We start from the raw sequence: 15,478 nt of genomic DNA, 5'->3' as shown, positions 1-15,478 counted from the left end.
GAGCATCATGAGGTATTACTGCCTGGTATGGTAACTTGACAGTGCAGTCAAAGTCACAGATCGCTCGCCTGGTACAGACTGCTATGAAAAGTATGGGGGTTAAAAAACACCCATCTCTCCAAAACATATACGAGCAGCAGGCTTGGAATTTCGTCATTTTAGGGGCAAGGCCATTTGGCCTTCCCGTTCACATTTTTTTCAAGGGCACAAAGGCCACATGACAGGGCACAAAGGCCGTTTGGTTAAATTACGCTGGTCAATCAACATGACTGAAAAGTGTAGCACTAACGTCAACACCAGTCGTTTTACAAATGGCTGAATAGCAATAGTGTTTCTTTAACGTATACGTTAAGTTCAGCCATAAACCACATAAGTCAGTCATGTATTATATCAAAACCGCTTAGCAAGAAAAATACTAGATTCAAAGGTGACAGCTATCTGTCTTCCCTTGAAGGGAAGACGTTAGCGCTATCCAAACTAGCTAGCTATCGCTAGTTTTCATGACAAAATGTAACGAGTCAACTTTAAATAGGCTAATACAATGGTAATTACCTATCAATAGTACTTTCTATAAACACGTAAATGTTAAGTCCTTTCAAATACTACCACATACTTCAGTTAAATCATATCAAAACAGCTTGGTCCGCTTGCTTACCTGTGCTTGTCTTGCTCCCGCGGCTGAGGAGGAGGCTGTCGGGCCCCTACAGGCATTTCTGACGGAACAATCACAGCAGAGCAATCGCTCTGATCCACAGGGCACAGGCATCGCCCGGGACTATCCTACTGCGCGCACTAATATGACTTTACTAGCGTTGTTTACACTGGAACTTTTGACAGGGGCACCAAGGCCACTTTGGCCGTGAATTGCATTTTTTTTCACTGGGCATCACGGCCAAAGTGCGGGGCAACGACGGCCATGGCCGTCGTGGCCGTCGTGAAATTCCCACCCTGACGAGCAGTCCATTATCAGACAGGCAAACACAATGGTGTCTGATCCCACCCACATACTCCACCCAGAATTCCAGCTCCTACCTTCTGGTAGAAGATTCAGGGTTCCCAAGAGCAGGCTGAACCGCTATAAGCACTCATTCCTACCTATGTCCATTAAGCTTCTTAACATTCACATGAAATTAAATGTAGTCAAATGTACTTTTTAAATGTTGGCCATGAGGGGTAGTGCTATAGGTCGCCATTGTCAGTATGTGTGTCTGTGTATTGTGTTTGTTCAAACGGTGTATGACTGATGATATGTGTATGTCTCTTAATGTCCACTATGTTTGTATATGTACATGTATGCGGAACTGCAGGACGGAGTCCAGAACAAATGTCCTTACGGGGACAATAAAGTATATCGTATCGTATCACACACAGATGCACACACTACATACAGTTCGCCACCAACAAAGCTACACAATTCGTAATGGAGGCCGAGATCTCTAGCCCCAAAGATCACCTCCGTTACATTCTAATATATAATTCCAATAGCTTGTATATAGACTCGTATTTCACTATTTCACTTTTTTAAAACTATTTTTCTTCTTTTATTTACTTTTTAATATTTACTTGCACTATAACTGATCACCATCTGGTGGTGAGTTGGGTCGAGTGGCGGGGGAAGCCTCTGGATAGACCTGGTAAGCCCAAACGTGTAGTTCGGGTGAACTGGGAACGTCTGGAGGAGGCCCAAGTTCAGGAGGCCTTCAACTCACACCTCCGGCGGAGCTTTTCGGGCATTCCTGTGGAGGTTGGGGACATTGAACCAGAGTGGTCGGTGTTCAAAGCCTCTATTGCCGAAGCCGCGGCGGGGAGCTGTGGTCTCAAGGTCCTAGGTGCCTCAAGGGGCGGTAACCCTCGAACCTCCTGGTGGACACCGGTGGTCAGGGAAGCCGTCCGACTGAAGAAGGAGGCCTTCAGGGATTTGTTATCCCGGGGGACTCCCGAGGCAGTTGCAAGGTACCGACAGGCCCGAAGGGCAGCAGCCTCATCCGTGGCCGAGGCAAAGCAGCGGGTGTGGGAGAAGTTCGGAGAAGACATGGAGAAGGACTTTCGGGCGGCACCAAAGTTGTTCTGGAAAACTGTCCGACACCTCAGGAGGGGGAAGCAGGGAACCATCCAAGCTATGTACAGTAAGGATGGGACGTTGTTGACCTCAACTGATGGAGTGTTAGGGCGTTGGGAGGAACACTTTGAGGAACTCCTGAACCCGACAACTCCGCCCTCTATGTTAGAGGCAGAGCTGGAGTATGACGGGGGATCAACACCAATCTCCCGGGGGGAGGTCACTGAGTTCGTCAAACAACTCCACAGTGGCAAAGCCCCGGGGGTGGATGAGATCCGCCCGGAAATGCTGAAGGCTCTGGGTGTTGAGGGACTGTCATGGTTGACACGTCTCATCAAAGTTGCGTGGAAGTCGGAAACAGTACCAAAGGAGTGGCAGACCGGGGTGGTGGTTCCCCTATTTAAAAAGGGGGATCAGAGGGTGTGTGCCAATTACAGAGGCATCACACTACTCAGCCTCCCCGGGAAAGTTTACTCTAAGGTACTCGAAAGGAGGGTCAGGCCGATTGTCGAACCTCAGATTGAGGAGGAACAATGCGGATTCCGTCCTGGTCGTGGAATGACGGATCAGCTTTTTACTCTCGCAAGGATCCTGGAGGGGGCCTGGGAGTATGCTTATCCGGTCTACATGTGTTTTGTAGACTTGGAGAAGGCGTATGACCGAGTTCCCAGGGAGTTACTGTGGGAGGTGCTGCGGGAGTATGGGGTGAGGGGGGTTAGGGTTAGGGTTACTCAGGGCCATCCAATCTCTGTACTCCCAAAGCGAGAGCTGTGTCCGGGTCCTCGGCAGTAAGTCGGACCCATTTCCGGTGAGGGTTGGCCTCCGCCAGAGCTGCGCTTTGTCACCAATCCTGTTTGTAATATACATGGATCGGATTTCGAGGCGTAGTCATGGGGGAGGGGGTCTGCAGTTCGGTGGACTAAGGATTGCACCACTGCTTTTCGCAGATGATGTGGTTCTAATGGCTTCATCGGTCTGCGACCTTCAGCACTCACTGGATCGGTTCGCAACCGAGTGTGAAGCGGCTGGGATGAGGATCAGCACCTCCAAATCTGAGGCCATGGTTCTCAGCAGGAAATCGATGGACTGTCCACTTCAAGTAGGGAATGAGTCCTTACCCCAAGTGAAGGAGTTCAAGTATCTCGGGGTCTTGTTCTCGAGTGAGGGAACAATGGAGCGTGAGATGGGCCGGAGAATCGGAGCAGCGGGAGCGGTACTGCAGTCGCTTTACCGCACCGTTGTGACGAAAAGGGAGCTGAGCCAGAAGGCAAAGCTCTCTCTCTACCGGGCCATTTTCGTTCCTACCCTCACCTATGGTCATGAAGGATGGATCATGACCGAAAGAACGAGATCGCGGATACAAGCGGCCGAGATGGGTTTTCTCCGCAGGGTGGCTGGTGTCTCCCTTAGGGATAAGGTGAGAAGTTCGGTCATCAGGGAGGGACTCGGAGTTGAACCGCTCCTCCTTCGCGTCGAAAGGAGCCAGTTGAGGTGGTTCGGGCACCTAGTTAGGATGCCACCTGGGCGCCTCCCTAGGGAGGTGTTCCAGGCACGTCCAGCTGGGAAGAGACCAAGGGGTAGACCTAGTACCAGGTGGAGGGATTATATCTCTTCGCTGGCCTGGGAGCGCCTTGGGATCCCCCAGTCAGAGCTGGTTGATGTCGCCAGGGAAAATAAAGTTTGGGGCTCTCTGCTGGAACTGCTACCCCTGCGACCCGACCACGGATAAGCGGGAGAAGATGGATGGATGGATATTTTTCAGTTTTTCTGTATTATTGTGTTGCTCTGTCTTTATTTCATGGTTGGTAGTCCAGGGTCTCCCCCAGGATCTCCCCCAGGGTCCCCCCCAGGGTCCCCCCTGGCCAACAGTCTGCGTGATCTGCATGTAGGGAGGGGCGGGCCAGGTCTCAGGTCTCAGGTCTCCGGCTTTTATCCATTTCTGTAAATGAAGTCTAGAAATGTTCAAGAGGGAACATTTAGAAGTATGGTTCATGTTCTCTCCTTTCTGCTGATGGTCTCTTTCTCTCCGGTTCCTGAGCGGTGTCACGTTGCCGTGGACGACGTCACGTTGCCGTGGACGACGTCACGTTGCCGTGGACGACCCCACGTTCTCCCCTCAGGGCGGTTTTTACAAATCACAAAGATGACTCAAAAATATATTTTAAATAGTAAACTCTCCTCTGTTTTCAGGAAACTGAAACTGAAAATTAAATTAAGATTTGTTCACTTCTACTAGACTTCTAAACAAACAAACAACAACAATAATAATAATAAGTGTTTAATATTTGGTCGGGTTATAAAACATACAGACAGGAAATGTGCTTCAACACTTTGGTTCATCTGCATAGAAACATCGTCGTCAATAACAACAGAAGTGCTTAATATCTGTGCAAAACAACAATACTGTCAACAAAGCAATAATACTGTCAACAAAGCAATAATACTGTCAACAAAGCAATAATACTGTCAACAAAACAATAATACTGTCAACAAAACAATAATACTGTCAACAAAACAATACTGTCAACAAACATGAGAAACAAACGGTAAACAGCTTCTGTCTGTAACCCTCAGTACGGATTCCTTCATCACTCTGTACCGCGAAATACTGAAGAACCTCTGCAGAACACATCGCTCTGCTGGAATCAACAGGAACCTGAACCCTACAGGAACCCTTTAGGACCTGCAGGACTAACAGGAACCTGAAGGACTAGGAGAACCTCGAAGGACTAGGAGAACCTGGAAGGAGAACCTGGAAGGACTAGGAGAACCTGGAAGGAGAACCTGGAAGGAGAAGCAGCAGCGCAATGGGTTCTGCAAAACGTTCCCTTCAAAGTTGTAAGAAGTAAAATAGAGATTATGGCTTCAACAGCCCGACAGGATGCTACCCTGATACCCAGAACCACCAGAACCACCAGAACCCGTTCACATTTTCAGAGGGTCTACACTGCACCAACAATAATAATAGCAATAATAAAAATAAAACTGTTCTGATGAGGGAACCGACATTAGTTCCCTCACGTCTCCTTCAGTTTAGAGCTACGTTTACCTTTGGATCAAGAAATAAATAATCTGCTTTGACGGCATAGGAACATCAATAACCTTAGAACCACCAGGATCCACCAGAAACCACCAGGAACATCAGAAACCTTTGAACCATCAGAACCATCAGGAACCTTGGAACCACCAGGAACCATCAGAACCATCAGGACCATCAGGAACCTTAGAACCCCCAGGAACAATCAGAACCATCAGGAACAATCAGAACCATCAGAACCATCAGGAACATCAGGAACTACAGGCAGATGTGGATCAGTTCTCGCTCCAGGTCGTGGATCAGAGTGTCGAAGTCCTTCAAACTGAGTCGACAGTTGAATGGAGCGTCAAAGTCCAGGAACTCTTCGACATAAAGACCTGGTCCTGCTGCTGATGAAGACCAGGACCTCTTCTTCTGCTCCTCTTCATCACTGCTGGACCTCTTCTTCTGCTCCTCTTCATCACTGCTGCCTGGAACAGAAGAGTCTCAGTCACACACTGGCTCTTTCTGAACTGGGACTCATCGGCCCAGACTACCTGCTCCCACCAGGACCTACTGAAGCTCCCCTCAGGTCCCCATCCTGGGCCTCATGACCCCTCCCTCACCTTCCTCACCTTCCTCCCTCACCTTCCTCACCTTCCTCCCTCACCTTCCTCACCTTCCTCCCTCACTTTCCTCCCTCACCTTCCTCACCACATCCGAGTCTGGTCTGGTCTGGTCTGAACTGGACTGAACTGGTCTGAACTGGTCTGGTCTGGACTGGTGTTGATGGTACCAGTCTATGCTACACTGATGTCTTAACAGGAAGTGATGTCAACAGTTACCTCCGTCGCTGTCGCTTCCTGCCACCTCGTCATAGTCGGCTTCCTGTCCGGACAGGAAGTCCCGCCCACAGACACTCCAGTCCCCGGCGTACCGGTTGATCGGCGGCGGACTCTCCAACCGGGCGTCTCGACCGCGGCGTGACACCACTTCCTGCTCGAGGCTCTGAGCCAATCGCAGCGCAGGAAGCCGAGGCTGCTTCTTCCGCAGGGGTTTATGGGTCAGGCTGGGGGCGGGAGGGGGGGAGGCGTCGCTGTGGTCATCTGATGGCACTCGATTAGTCGGCACTGAGGGGGAGACGGGGGGAGGTTACATTAGAATACATTTAGCTGAGTCTAAAAGGAGTATCCCAGGAAAACCAGACCCTCAGAGATCTTCCCAGTTTACACCAGTTTATAACAGTAAAGCTAATAAAGATAAACCAATATCGTGTCTTCTTCCGTCTCACTCAGTCTTCAGTTTCTAAGCTGCTGACAATGAGTCTGAACCAGGAGCAGAGTCTGAACCAGGACCAGCAGAGTCTGAACCAGGACCAGCTGAGTCTGAACCAGGACCAGCAGAGTCTGAACCAGGACCAGCTGAGTCTGAACCAGGAGCTGAGTCTGAACCAGTACCAGCAGAGTCTGAACCAGGACCAGCAGAGTCTGAACCAGGACCAGCTGAGTCTGAAACCAGCACTAGCTGAGAGGAACCAGCACCAGAACCCTAGAGAGACTCACCTGGCCACAGCTGCAGCAGGTAATGCAGAGCCTCGATGTGTCTTTTGAAGTCCACCGCACTCTCCTCCCCCAACGCCTTCCCCCCCCCCCTGCCTCCCCCCCCTCCCCTCCCCCTCCCCTCCAGGCCTCCTGGGTGGGGGTGAGCAGAACCGGGCCGAAGCAGACCGCTAGGTTCTGGTGGGTCATCCTGTTCCAGGGGCTGAGGGAGGCCACCAGGCTCAGGTGGTCCAGCAGCAGGGACAGGGTGGCCTGAGAGACAGGGGGTTCAAATGCAGGTGTAAGATAGGTGGTATATTAGACTATCAAACATATAGATTATCAATACATGTACGTGTAGACATTTCAACACTAGCGGCTGAGCACATGATGATAAAGACTTGAATCTGGAATATAGATATACACTGAACAAAAATATAATTGCAACACTTTTGTTTTTGCTCCCATTTCTCATGAGATGAACTCAAAGATCTAAAACATTTTCTATAAACACAAAATAACCATTTCTCTCAAATATTGTTCACAAATCTGAAAGAATCTGTGATAGTGAGCACTTCTCCTTTGCCGAGATAATCCATCCCACCTCACAGGTGTGGCATATCAAGATGCTGATTAGACAGCATGATTATTGCACAGGTGTGCCTTAGGCTGGCCACAATAAAAGGCCACTCTGAAACGTGCAGTTTTTCTTTATTGGGGGGGTCCGAAAACCAGTCAGTATCTGGTGTGAGTGGTAGGGGTAGGGGTAGGGGTAGGGTTAGGGTTAGGGTAATGTTGTGAATCGAGTGCCTCATGGTGGTGGTGGGGTTATGGTATGGGCGTATGTTATGTTATGGACGACGAACACAGGCCACTCGATTCACAACATTACCCTAACCCTAACCCTACCCCTCACACCAGATACTGTGTGTTACAGGTGTGTTACAGGCAGAGGTCGCGTTAACCGAATATTTTCCGTCAATGACGGATTTTTTTCTAACAATGACGGACACATCTGAAAGCAGTCCGTCATTTTGACAGATTAGAACACAACTCGGAACAGCGCCAACATGTCCACCAGCAGCCCACATTATATGATATCCTTAGTGGCCAGGTCGACTGAGGGCGATCTACTCTACTGTAGTCTGTAACTGTTAGTCATTCACACCCCTGTTCAGTTGGTGGTGAGTGTGTGCATATTAAGTAGCTATTGTCTAGTCTTGTTTTTGACCTCGTTGATTACCTCGTTGTTTAACCGGCTTTAGCAATCGCAAAATGTCACGGCAGCTGATCGTCCGAAGCTTTTTTAATAAGCCCAGTAATTGTGATGGTGTGAATAAACGAGGTGAAAAGAGGGGTTGATGCGGTGGAGGATGAAGGACAAGCCAGTAAGACTCAAACTGACAGCGTTCAGCCAGCGGCAGAGGGGCAAGCAAGTGGCAAGGAGTTCAAGCGGGAGTACCGGGTTCAGTGGGAGCAAGAGTTTAAGTGGCTGAGGAGGGGAGATGGCAAAATGTTCTGCGACATCTGTAGAAAAGTTAAGATGTGTAACGGATTTGTCCGAGGGTGCACGACGATGCATAAATCAGCGTTCAGGCTACAGCAGGTCAATTGAGTTGTTCTTGTACATTTTTTGTTCATATTCTGATTGTAATTGTCTCATTTAAAACGACGGCATTGTTCATATTTAACTGTGTAGGCACAATGGTCGTGTGTTTTTAGCGGCCTCTGCCCCCCTCTGCTGTCTGTCAGTGCAGGAACAAATAAATCATTCATGTTCGTGTTGACATGAAAAGTGACCACACGATCGGTGTCTCTGTTCATCTTTTTGTTTCTCCATGCCCTTAAAAGTTCTGTATGAATCATTAAAACATGGATGAATGAACATTTGCTGCTCAGTACCCAAACATACATATGAAATATGTCTCATCTCATTATTAACACATGAAAAATAAAATGATGGGTAATAATGGATTATGACGGAAATGTTACGATCCTGTCCGTCAAAATGACGGACAACGAAAAAGTCTAACGCAACCACTGGTTTCAGGTGTGTTTCAGGTGTGTTACAGGTGTGTTACAGGTGTGTTACAGGTGTGTTACAGGTGTGTTTCAGGTGTGTTACAGGTGTGTTACAGGTGTGTTTCAGGTGTGTTACAGGTGTGTTACAGGTGTGTTTGAGGTGTGTTTCAGGTGTGTTTCAGGTGTGTTACAGGTGTGTTTCAGGTGTGTTTCAGGTGTGTTTCAGGTGTGTTACAGGTGTGTTACAGGTGTGTTGTGTTACAGGTGTGTTTCAGGTGTGTTACAGGTGTGTTCAGGTGTGTTACAGGTGTGTTACAGGTGTGTTACAGGTGTGTTTCAGGTGTTTTTCAGGTGTGTTACAGGTGTGGTTGAGGTGTGTTTGAGGTGTGGTTGAGGTGTGGTTGAGGTGTGGTTGAGGTGTGTTACAGGTGTGTTTCAGGTGTGTTTCAGGTGTGTTCAGGTGTGTTTCAGGTGTGTTACAGGTGTGTTACAGGTGTGTTTCAGGTGTGTTACAGGTGTGTTTCAGGTGTGTTACATGTGTGTTACAGGTGTGTTTCAGGTGTGTTTCAGGTGTGTTACAGGTGTGTTTCAGTGTAACAGGTGTGTTTCAGGTGTGTTTCAGGTGTGTTTCAGGTGTTTTGAGGTGTGTTACAGGTGTGTTTCAGGTGTGTTTGAGGTGTGTTTCAGGTGTGTTTCAGGTGTGTTTACAGGTGTGTTACAGGTGTGTTACAGGTGTGTTACAGGTGTGTTACAGGTGTGTTTACAGGTGTGTTTCAGGTGTGTTACAGGTGTGTTTCAGGTGTGTTACAGGTGTGTTTCAGGTGTGTTACAGGTGTGTTTCAGGTGTGTTACAGGTGTGTTTCAGGTGTTTTCAGGTGTGTTACAGGTGTGTTACAGGTGTGTTACAGGTGTGTTTCAGGTATATTTCAGGTGTGTTTCAGGTGTGTTACAGGTGTGTTTCAGGTGTGTTTCAGGTGTGTTTCAGGTCTCACCCTCTCAGGCGGGGGCAGACAGGTCAGCAGCTCCACGGTTCTCCGGTTCTGCTCGGGGTCCGGGGCTGTGGGGGGGGGCCGGCGGGGGCTGCAGGGTCAAGGCCTCCCTCACCACCTGGTACAGGGAGGAGGTGATGAGGGGGGAGGGCAGCTCCCGGAGGTAGTCCTTGAGGATACCTGAGGACAGGAAGGACTTCAGGAGTTTGATTAAAGAGGGGAGTCCTGAGGGGGGACCTGGTGAACACAGAGGACCTTTACTCCCAGCGGCTCAGGAAGAAAGCCCTCAGGATTATAAAAGACCCCCATCACCCCAGCCACAAACTGCTCAGTCTGCTGCCGTCTGGCAGGCGGTACCGCAGCATCCGGACTAAAAACCACCAGACACAGAGACAGCTTCATCCCACAGGCGATAAGACTGTTAAACACCTGAACTGTTGAAACAACATCCATAACATTCATCTGCTACTTAGTAATGATGTATCTATTATCTAATATATCATTCAAATAGCTTGCATATAGACTCTTATTTCACTATTCCACTTTTTTTTCTCACTTCTTTTAAACTATTTTTCTTTTGTATTACTTTTAATATAATATACTTTAATATTGTTTTAATATTGTCTGCTATCTGTATTATTGTGTTGAATTGAATTGATGTATTTAAAACAAGGGACAGTGTACATTAATCAACATATTAAAAACATGTAAAAGTACTCGAATTTACCCTTTGCCAGATGGTGATAGACATCCTAAAAGCAATAATAAAAATACCACAACATTGTTATACCATTGTACACATTTACAATAGATGACATCACTGAATACAGATAAAAGCAAGTCATGATAATACATAAATAAAACATTTACAATACACACACACACACACACACACACACACACACACACACACACACACACACACACACACACACACACACACACACACACACACACACACACACACACACACACACACACACACACACACACACACACACACACACACACACACACACACACACACACACACACACACACACACACACACACACACACACACACACACACACACACACACACACACACACACACACACACACACACACACACACACACACACACACACACACACACACACACACACCAGTGCTGACACTGTTGATTATTAATGAGCCACTTTGTTACACTGTGCTTGAATGTGTAGTAGGATGAGGACTCTCTTATTGTTGTGGTATTGAATTCCATTGATGGGATGCGTGGAATGAAAGACAGCCTGGCTGAATGCACTGTTCCTAAATGGGATGGTGCCGTCTCCCCTAGCCGCACCTCTAGTAGCCCTGGTTGAGGTGGGCTTTAGGCTGATGCAGCCAGCCAGAGGAGGAGGAGCCAACCCACGAGTGATCTTATAAACTAAGCAGATGTTTTTGTAAACTATGAGATTTTCCCAGCTGAACAGATTATACTTTTTAACAATGTGACAATGATGATACCGGAATGGCTTTTTGTCTCGTGTTTTGAGTGCTTGTTTATACAGTGATTCCAGTGGTTTTAGAGCTGTAGAGTGAGCATTAGACCAGCTGATCAGACAGTAGTAGATGTGGGAGAGGACCATTGAGTGAAGGTATAGCTTAGCTGCTGCAGATGATAGGAAGTTTCTAATGTATCTGTATTTGACAGATTGAACTTTACTTACGGGGCGAAGAGCATACCGCTGGGACAGAAACATCGACTCTGGTAAAAGCAGGGGAGGGGGGTTATGCATTTATGTACATAACAACTGGTGCAAGGACGCCATAATCATGGACAGTCATTGCTCTTCAGACCTGGAGTACTTGACGGTGAAATGCAGGCCTTTTTACCTCCCTCGTGAGTTTACCGTTGTCATAGTAACAGCTGTCTACATACCACCAGATGCTAATGCTAAAATAGCGCTAGGCTACCTGCACAGTGCTATCAATTCACAACAAAGCACATATCCCGAAGCCGCCCATATCATAGCTGGTGATTTCAACCATGCAGACTTAAAGACAGTTCTCCCAAAGTTTGTACAACACATAAAATGTGCTACCAGGGGTAAAAACACACTGGATAAGGCCTATTCAAACATTAAGAAGGGATTTAAGTCTGTACCACATCTAGGGCAGTCAGATCACCAGTCCATCCTTTTAACCCCAGCATACACCCCTGTCAGGAGAAAAACTCAACCCACCACAAAGACTGTTAAAACATGGCCTGAAGGAGCTTCCTCGCAGCTACAGGATTGCTTCGAAAGGACTAACTGGGATACTTTTGAGGTTCAGGACTTGGAGGAGTACGCATCAACTATACTCTGCTATATACAGAACTGTGTGAATAATGTGACTGTTGAAAAACGTATTCAGATATACCCCAACCAGAAGCCCTGGATGACGAAGGAGGTCAGAGCTCTCCTCAAGGGCCGAAACATCGCCTTCAGGTCTGGTGATAGTGCTCAATACAGTGCAGCTAGAGCCAACCTGAAGAGAGCAGCCTACAAGAGGAAGATTGAGGACCACTTCACCAGCAACGATCCACGGCGGGTGTGGCAAGGTATACAGCACATCACCAACTACAAGAACAATAACAGCACAACGGTTGACGGGGACGCCTCACTGGCAGAGGAACTTCATTGTTTCTTTGCTTTGAGGTCAACGCAGTAGAGACGGACACAACAACCTCACCAGCATCCAACAGTCACACCCTCACTGTGCAGGAGCATGATGTGAGGCGTGTGCTCAGAGCGGTGAGCCCGAGGAAAGCTGCAGGCCCTGATGAAGTGACGGGAAGGGTGTTGAAGGAGTGTGCAGACCAAAGATCTTCAACCTGTCTCTCTCCAAATCCATCATCCCTTCGTGCCTGAAATCTGCCACAATCATCCCTCTGCCGAAAAAAACCATTATCTCCAGCCTCAACGACTACCGTCCGGTAGCACTCACACCGCTCATCATGTGTTTCGAGAGGCTGGTCCTGCAGCACATCAAAACCATTCTCCCACCCACCTTCGACCCAAATCAGTTTGCGTATAGAGCAAATAGGTCTACAGAAGATGCCATCGCCACCGTCCTTCACAGTGCACTGTCCTTCACAGTGCACTGTCCCACCTTGAACACCAGGGGAGCTATGTGAGGATGCTCTTTGTTGATTACAGTTCTGCCTTTAATACAGTCATCCCGGGAAGATTGGTCTCCAAGCTATCTGACCTAGGATTTTCCCCAAACATCTGCCAATGGATTAAGGACTTCCTAACTAATCGCCCCAGACAGTGAGAATAGGCCCTCACCTTTCCTCCACCCTCACACTCAGCACCGGTTCACCACAAGGCTGTGTGCTGAGCCCCATGCTCTACTCCCTGTACACCTATGACTGTGCCCCCACTCACCCCACCAACACCATCGTCAAGTTCGCGGACGACACAACCGTGGTTGGACTGATCCCAAGAGGAGATGAGTCAGCCTACAGGGATGAAATCCAGAGACTGGCAGTGTGGTGTTTGTTATGAACTCCATCAAAACAAAATAACTCATTATAGACTTCAGGAAAAACAGCACAACACCAGATCCACTGTACATCAACGGCAACTGTGTGGAAAGGGTTCCCGCCTTCAGGTTCCTCGGCACACACATTGCTGAAGATCTATCCTGGTCTATCAACACCACAACATCTGTGAAAAGGCCCAGCAGCGACTCCACCTCCTGAGGATCCTCAGGAAAAACAACCTGGAGGAGAAGCCATGGTGTCTTTCTACCGCTGCTCCATAGAGAGTGTGCTGGCATATTGCCTAACCACGTGGTGTGCCAGCTGCTCAGAAGAGGACAGGAAAGCCCTTCAGAGGGTCATCAACACAGCCCAGAAGGTCATCGGCTGCTCACTGCCTTCTCTGGAGGACTCTTCAGCCAACGTTGCCTCAACAGAGCAGGCAGAATAATTGCAGACTCTTCACACCCTGGACACTTCCTGTTTGCTCTTCTGCCCTCCGGTAGACGCTACAGGTCAATTCAATCAAGGACAAACCCACTGAAAAACAGTTTCTACCCTAGAGCCATACGAGAACTGAACACCGTCAAACGCTGAACTGAACAGTTACAACTTGCAACTGCACTACTTTTTAATAGTTGTATTAACTTATTAACTGATCGACATCAGAGATGCAAAATATCATCCCTGTGTTTTTTATATTGTAAACTGTATTTAAATGATGTGCAGGCATGTATGCATGTTGGTATGGATGTGTGAGCATATGTTTATGTGTGTATATGTTTATATAGATATATATGTATTCGTTTTATGTGGAAATGCACTGCGAGGATTGCTTTTTTAAATTTCGTTGTACCTGGTGCGATGACAATAAAGGAATTGTATTATATTCTATTTATTGCAGACCTTTTTGATATGGGTTTTGAAATTGAGGTTTGTGTCAATATGTACTCTAAGTACTTGTACTCCGAGACACCCTGAAGTCTCCTTCGAGAAAAGAAAACATCTTGTTCTGTTATAATGCTGTGGCCCTTGGAGAAGAACATACACACTGTCTTTGAGACATTTGGTTGCAAACAATTATTGTTAAGCCAGGATGTAATATTCTCCAACACATCAGTGACCTTGGGAGCAGCCTCTTCTGCGGTTTTTCCATGAGTAAAAACAACTGTATCATCAGCATACATTAATACATCACATTGTCCACACACAGAAGGTAGATCATTTATGTACATACTAAACAGGATTGGGCCCAATATAGAGCCCTGCGGTACTCCAGTTGACAAACATAGTGCACTAGACTTATGGTTCTCAATTTGAAATGAAAGATACGAATTAAAGAGGTTGGTGAATTCTATAGAAAAATGTAAGTTGAGTATTTTTTGCAATAAGATGTTGTGAAACTATTTTCCATCTTCTCCACCCTCTTGGACCCTCCAAAATCCCCTTCCCCCTCCTCACTTCTATCAAGCGACTTTGTTACCCACTTTGAAAAAAAGGTTGATGATATTCGCTCTTCTTTTTCTGACTCACCTTTACTCACCGCTGGGTCACCAGACCCTCCTTCCACCAACACACTGACCTCCTTTTCCCCTCTCTCTCCAAGTGAGGTTCTTACCCTCATTACCTCTGCCCGCCCTACCACCTGTCCTCTGGACCCTATCCCTTCACACCTCCTTCAGACTATCGCTCCTGATATTCTACCGTTTCTCACCCATTTCATCAACACTTCTCTAACTTCTGGTCACTTTCCAAACAGTCTCAAGGAGGCAAGAGTAAACCCTCTCAACCCGTCTGATGTTATAAACTACAGGCCTGTCTCTCTCCTCCCGTTCCTGTCTAAAACACTTGAACGCACTGTCTTTAAACAACTCTCCTGTTATCTCAATCAGAACAACCTTCTGGATCCGCACCAGTCTGGTTTCAAGGCAGGTCACTCCACAGAAACTGCTCTCATTGCTGTCACGGAGGAACTGCACACTGCCAAAACTGCATCCCTCTCCTCTGTCATCATCCTGTTGGACCTGTCTGCTGCATTCGACACGGTGAATCATCAGATCCTCCTTCGCACTCTCCAACAACTTGGAGTTTCAGGCTCTGCACTTTCCCTCCTCACCTCATACCTGAAAGACCGTACCTACAGGGTGACTTGGAGAGGGTCCGAGTCCGACCCTTGTCAATTAACTACGGGGGTCCCTCAGGGCTCTGTTCTTGGTCCCCTCCTCTTCTCCCTGTACACAAACTCGCTCGGATCAGTCATTAGCCCGCATGGTTTTTCTTACCACTGCTACGCTGACGACACCCAATTAATTCTGTCCTTTCCCCGCTCAGAGACCCAGGTCGTCGCACGCATCTCTAC

General features: G+C 47.7%; 1 protein-coding gene across 1 annotated transcript in view; it reads right to left on the bottom strand.

The window, feature by feature from the left end:
• Window positions 1-4,321: 4,321 nt before the first annotated feature.
• LOC117539945 (rho GTPase-activating protein SYDE1-like) overlaps window positions 4,322-15,478 on the bottom strand; it is a gene marked incomplete at its 5' end in the record, with an annotated part of 13,227 nt that continues 2,070 nt past the window's right edge. Inside the window, 6 exon segments of the mRNA XM_034206313.1 lie at window positions 4,322-5,566; window positions 5,921-6,205; window positions 6,638-6,743; window positions 6,746-6,886; window positions 9,628-9,702; window positions 9,704-9,804. Of these exon segments, the coding sequence (XP_034062204.1) occupies window positions 5,355-5,566; window positions 5,921-6,205; window positions 6,638-6,743; window positions 6,746-6,886; window positions 9,628-9,702; window positions 9,704-9,804 (920 nt within the window).

The sequence above is a fragment of the Gymnodraco acuticeps genome, unplaced genomic scaffold, assembly GCF_902827175.1.
Source record: "Gymnodraco acuticeps unplaced genomic scaffold, fGymAcu1.1, whole genome shotgun sequence".
In the NCBI taxonomy this organism is placed as follows: domain Eukaryota; kingdom Metazoa; phylum Chordata; class Actinopteri; order Perciformes; family Bathydraconidae; genus Gymnodraco; species Gymnodraco acuticeps.
The sequence above is the reverse complement of the archived record's forward strand: the minus strand, read 5'-3'. Positions and strand labels throughout refer to the sequence as shown.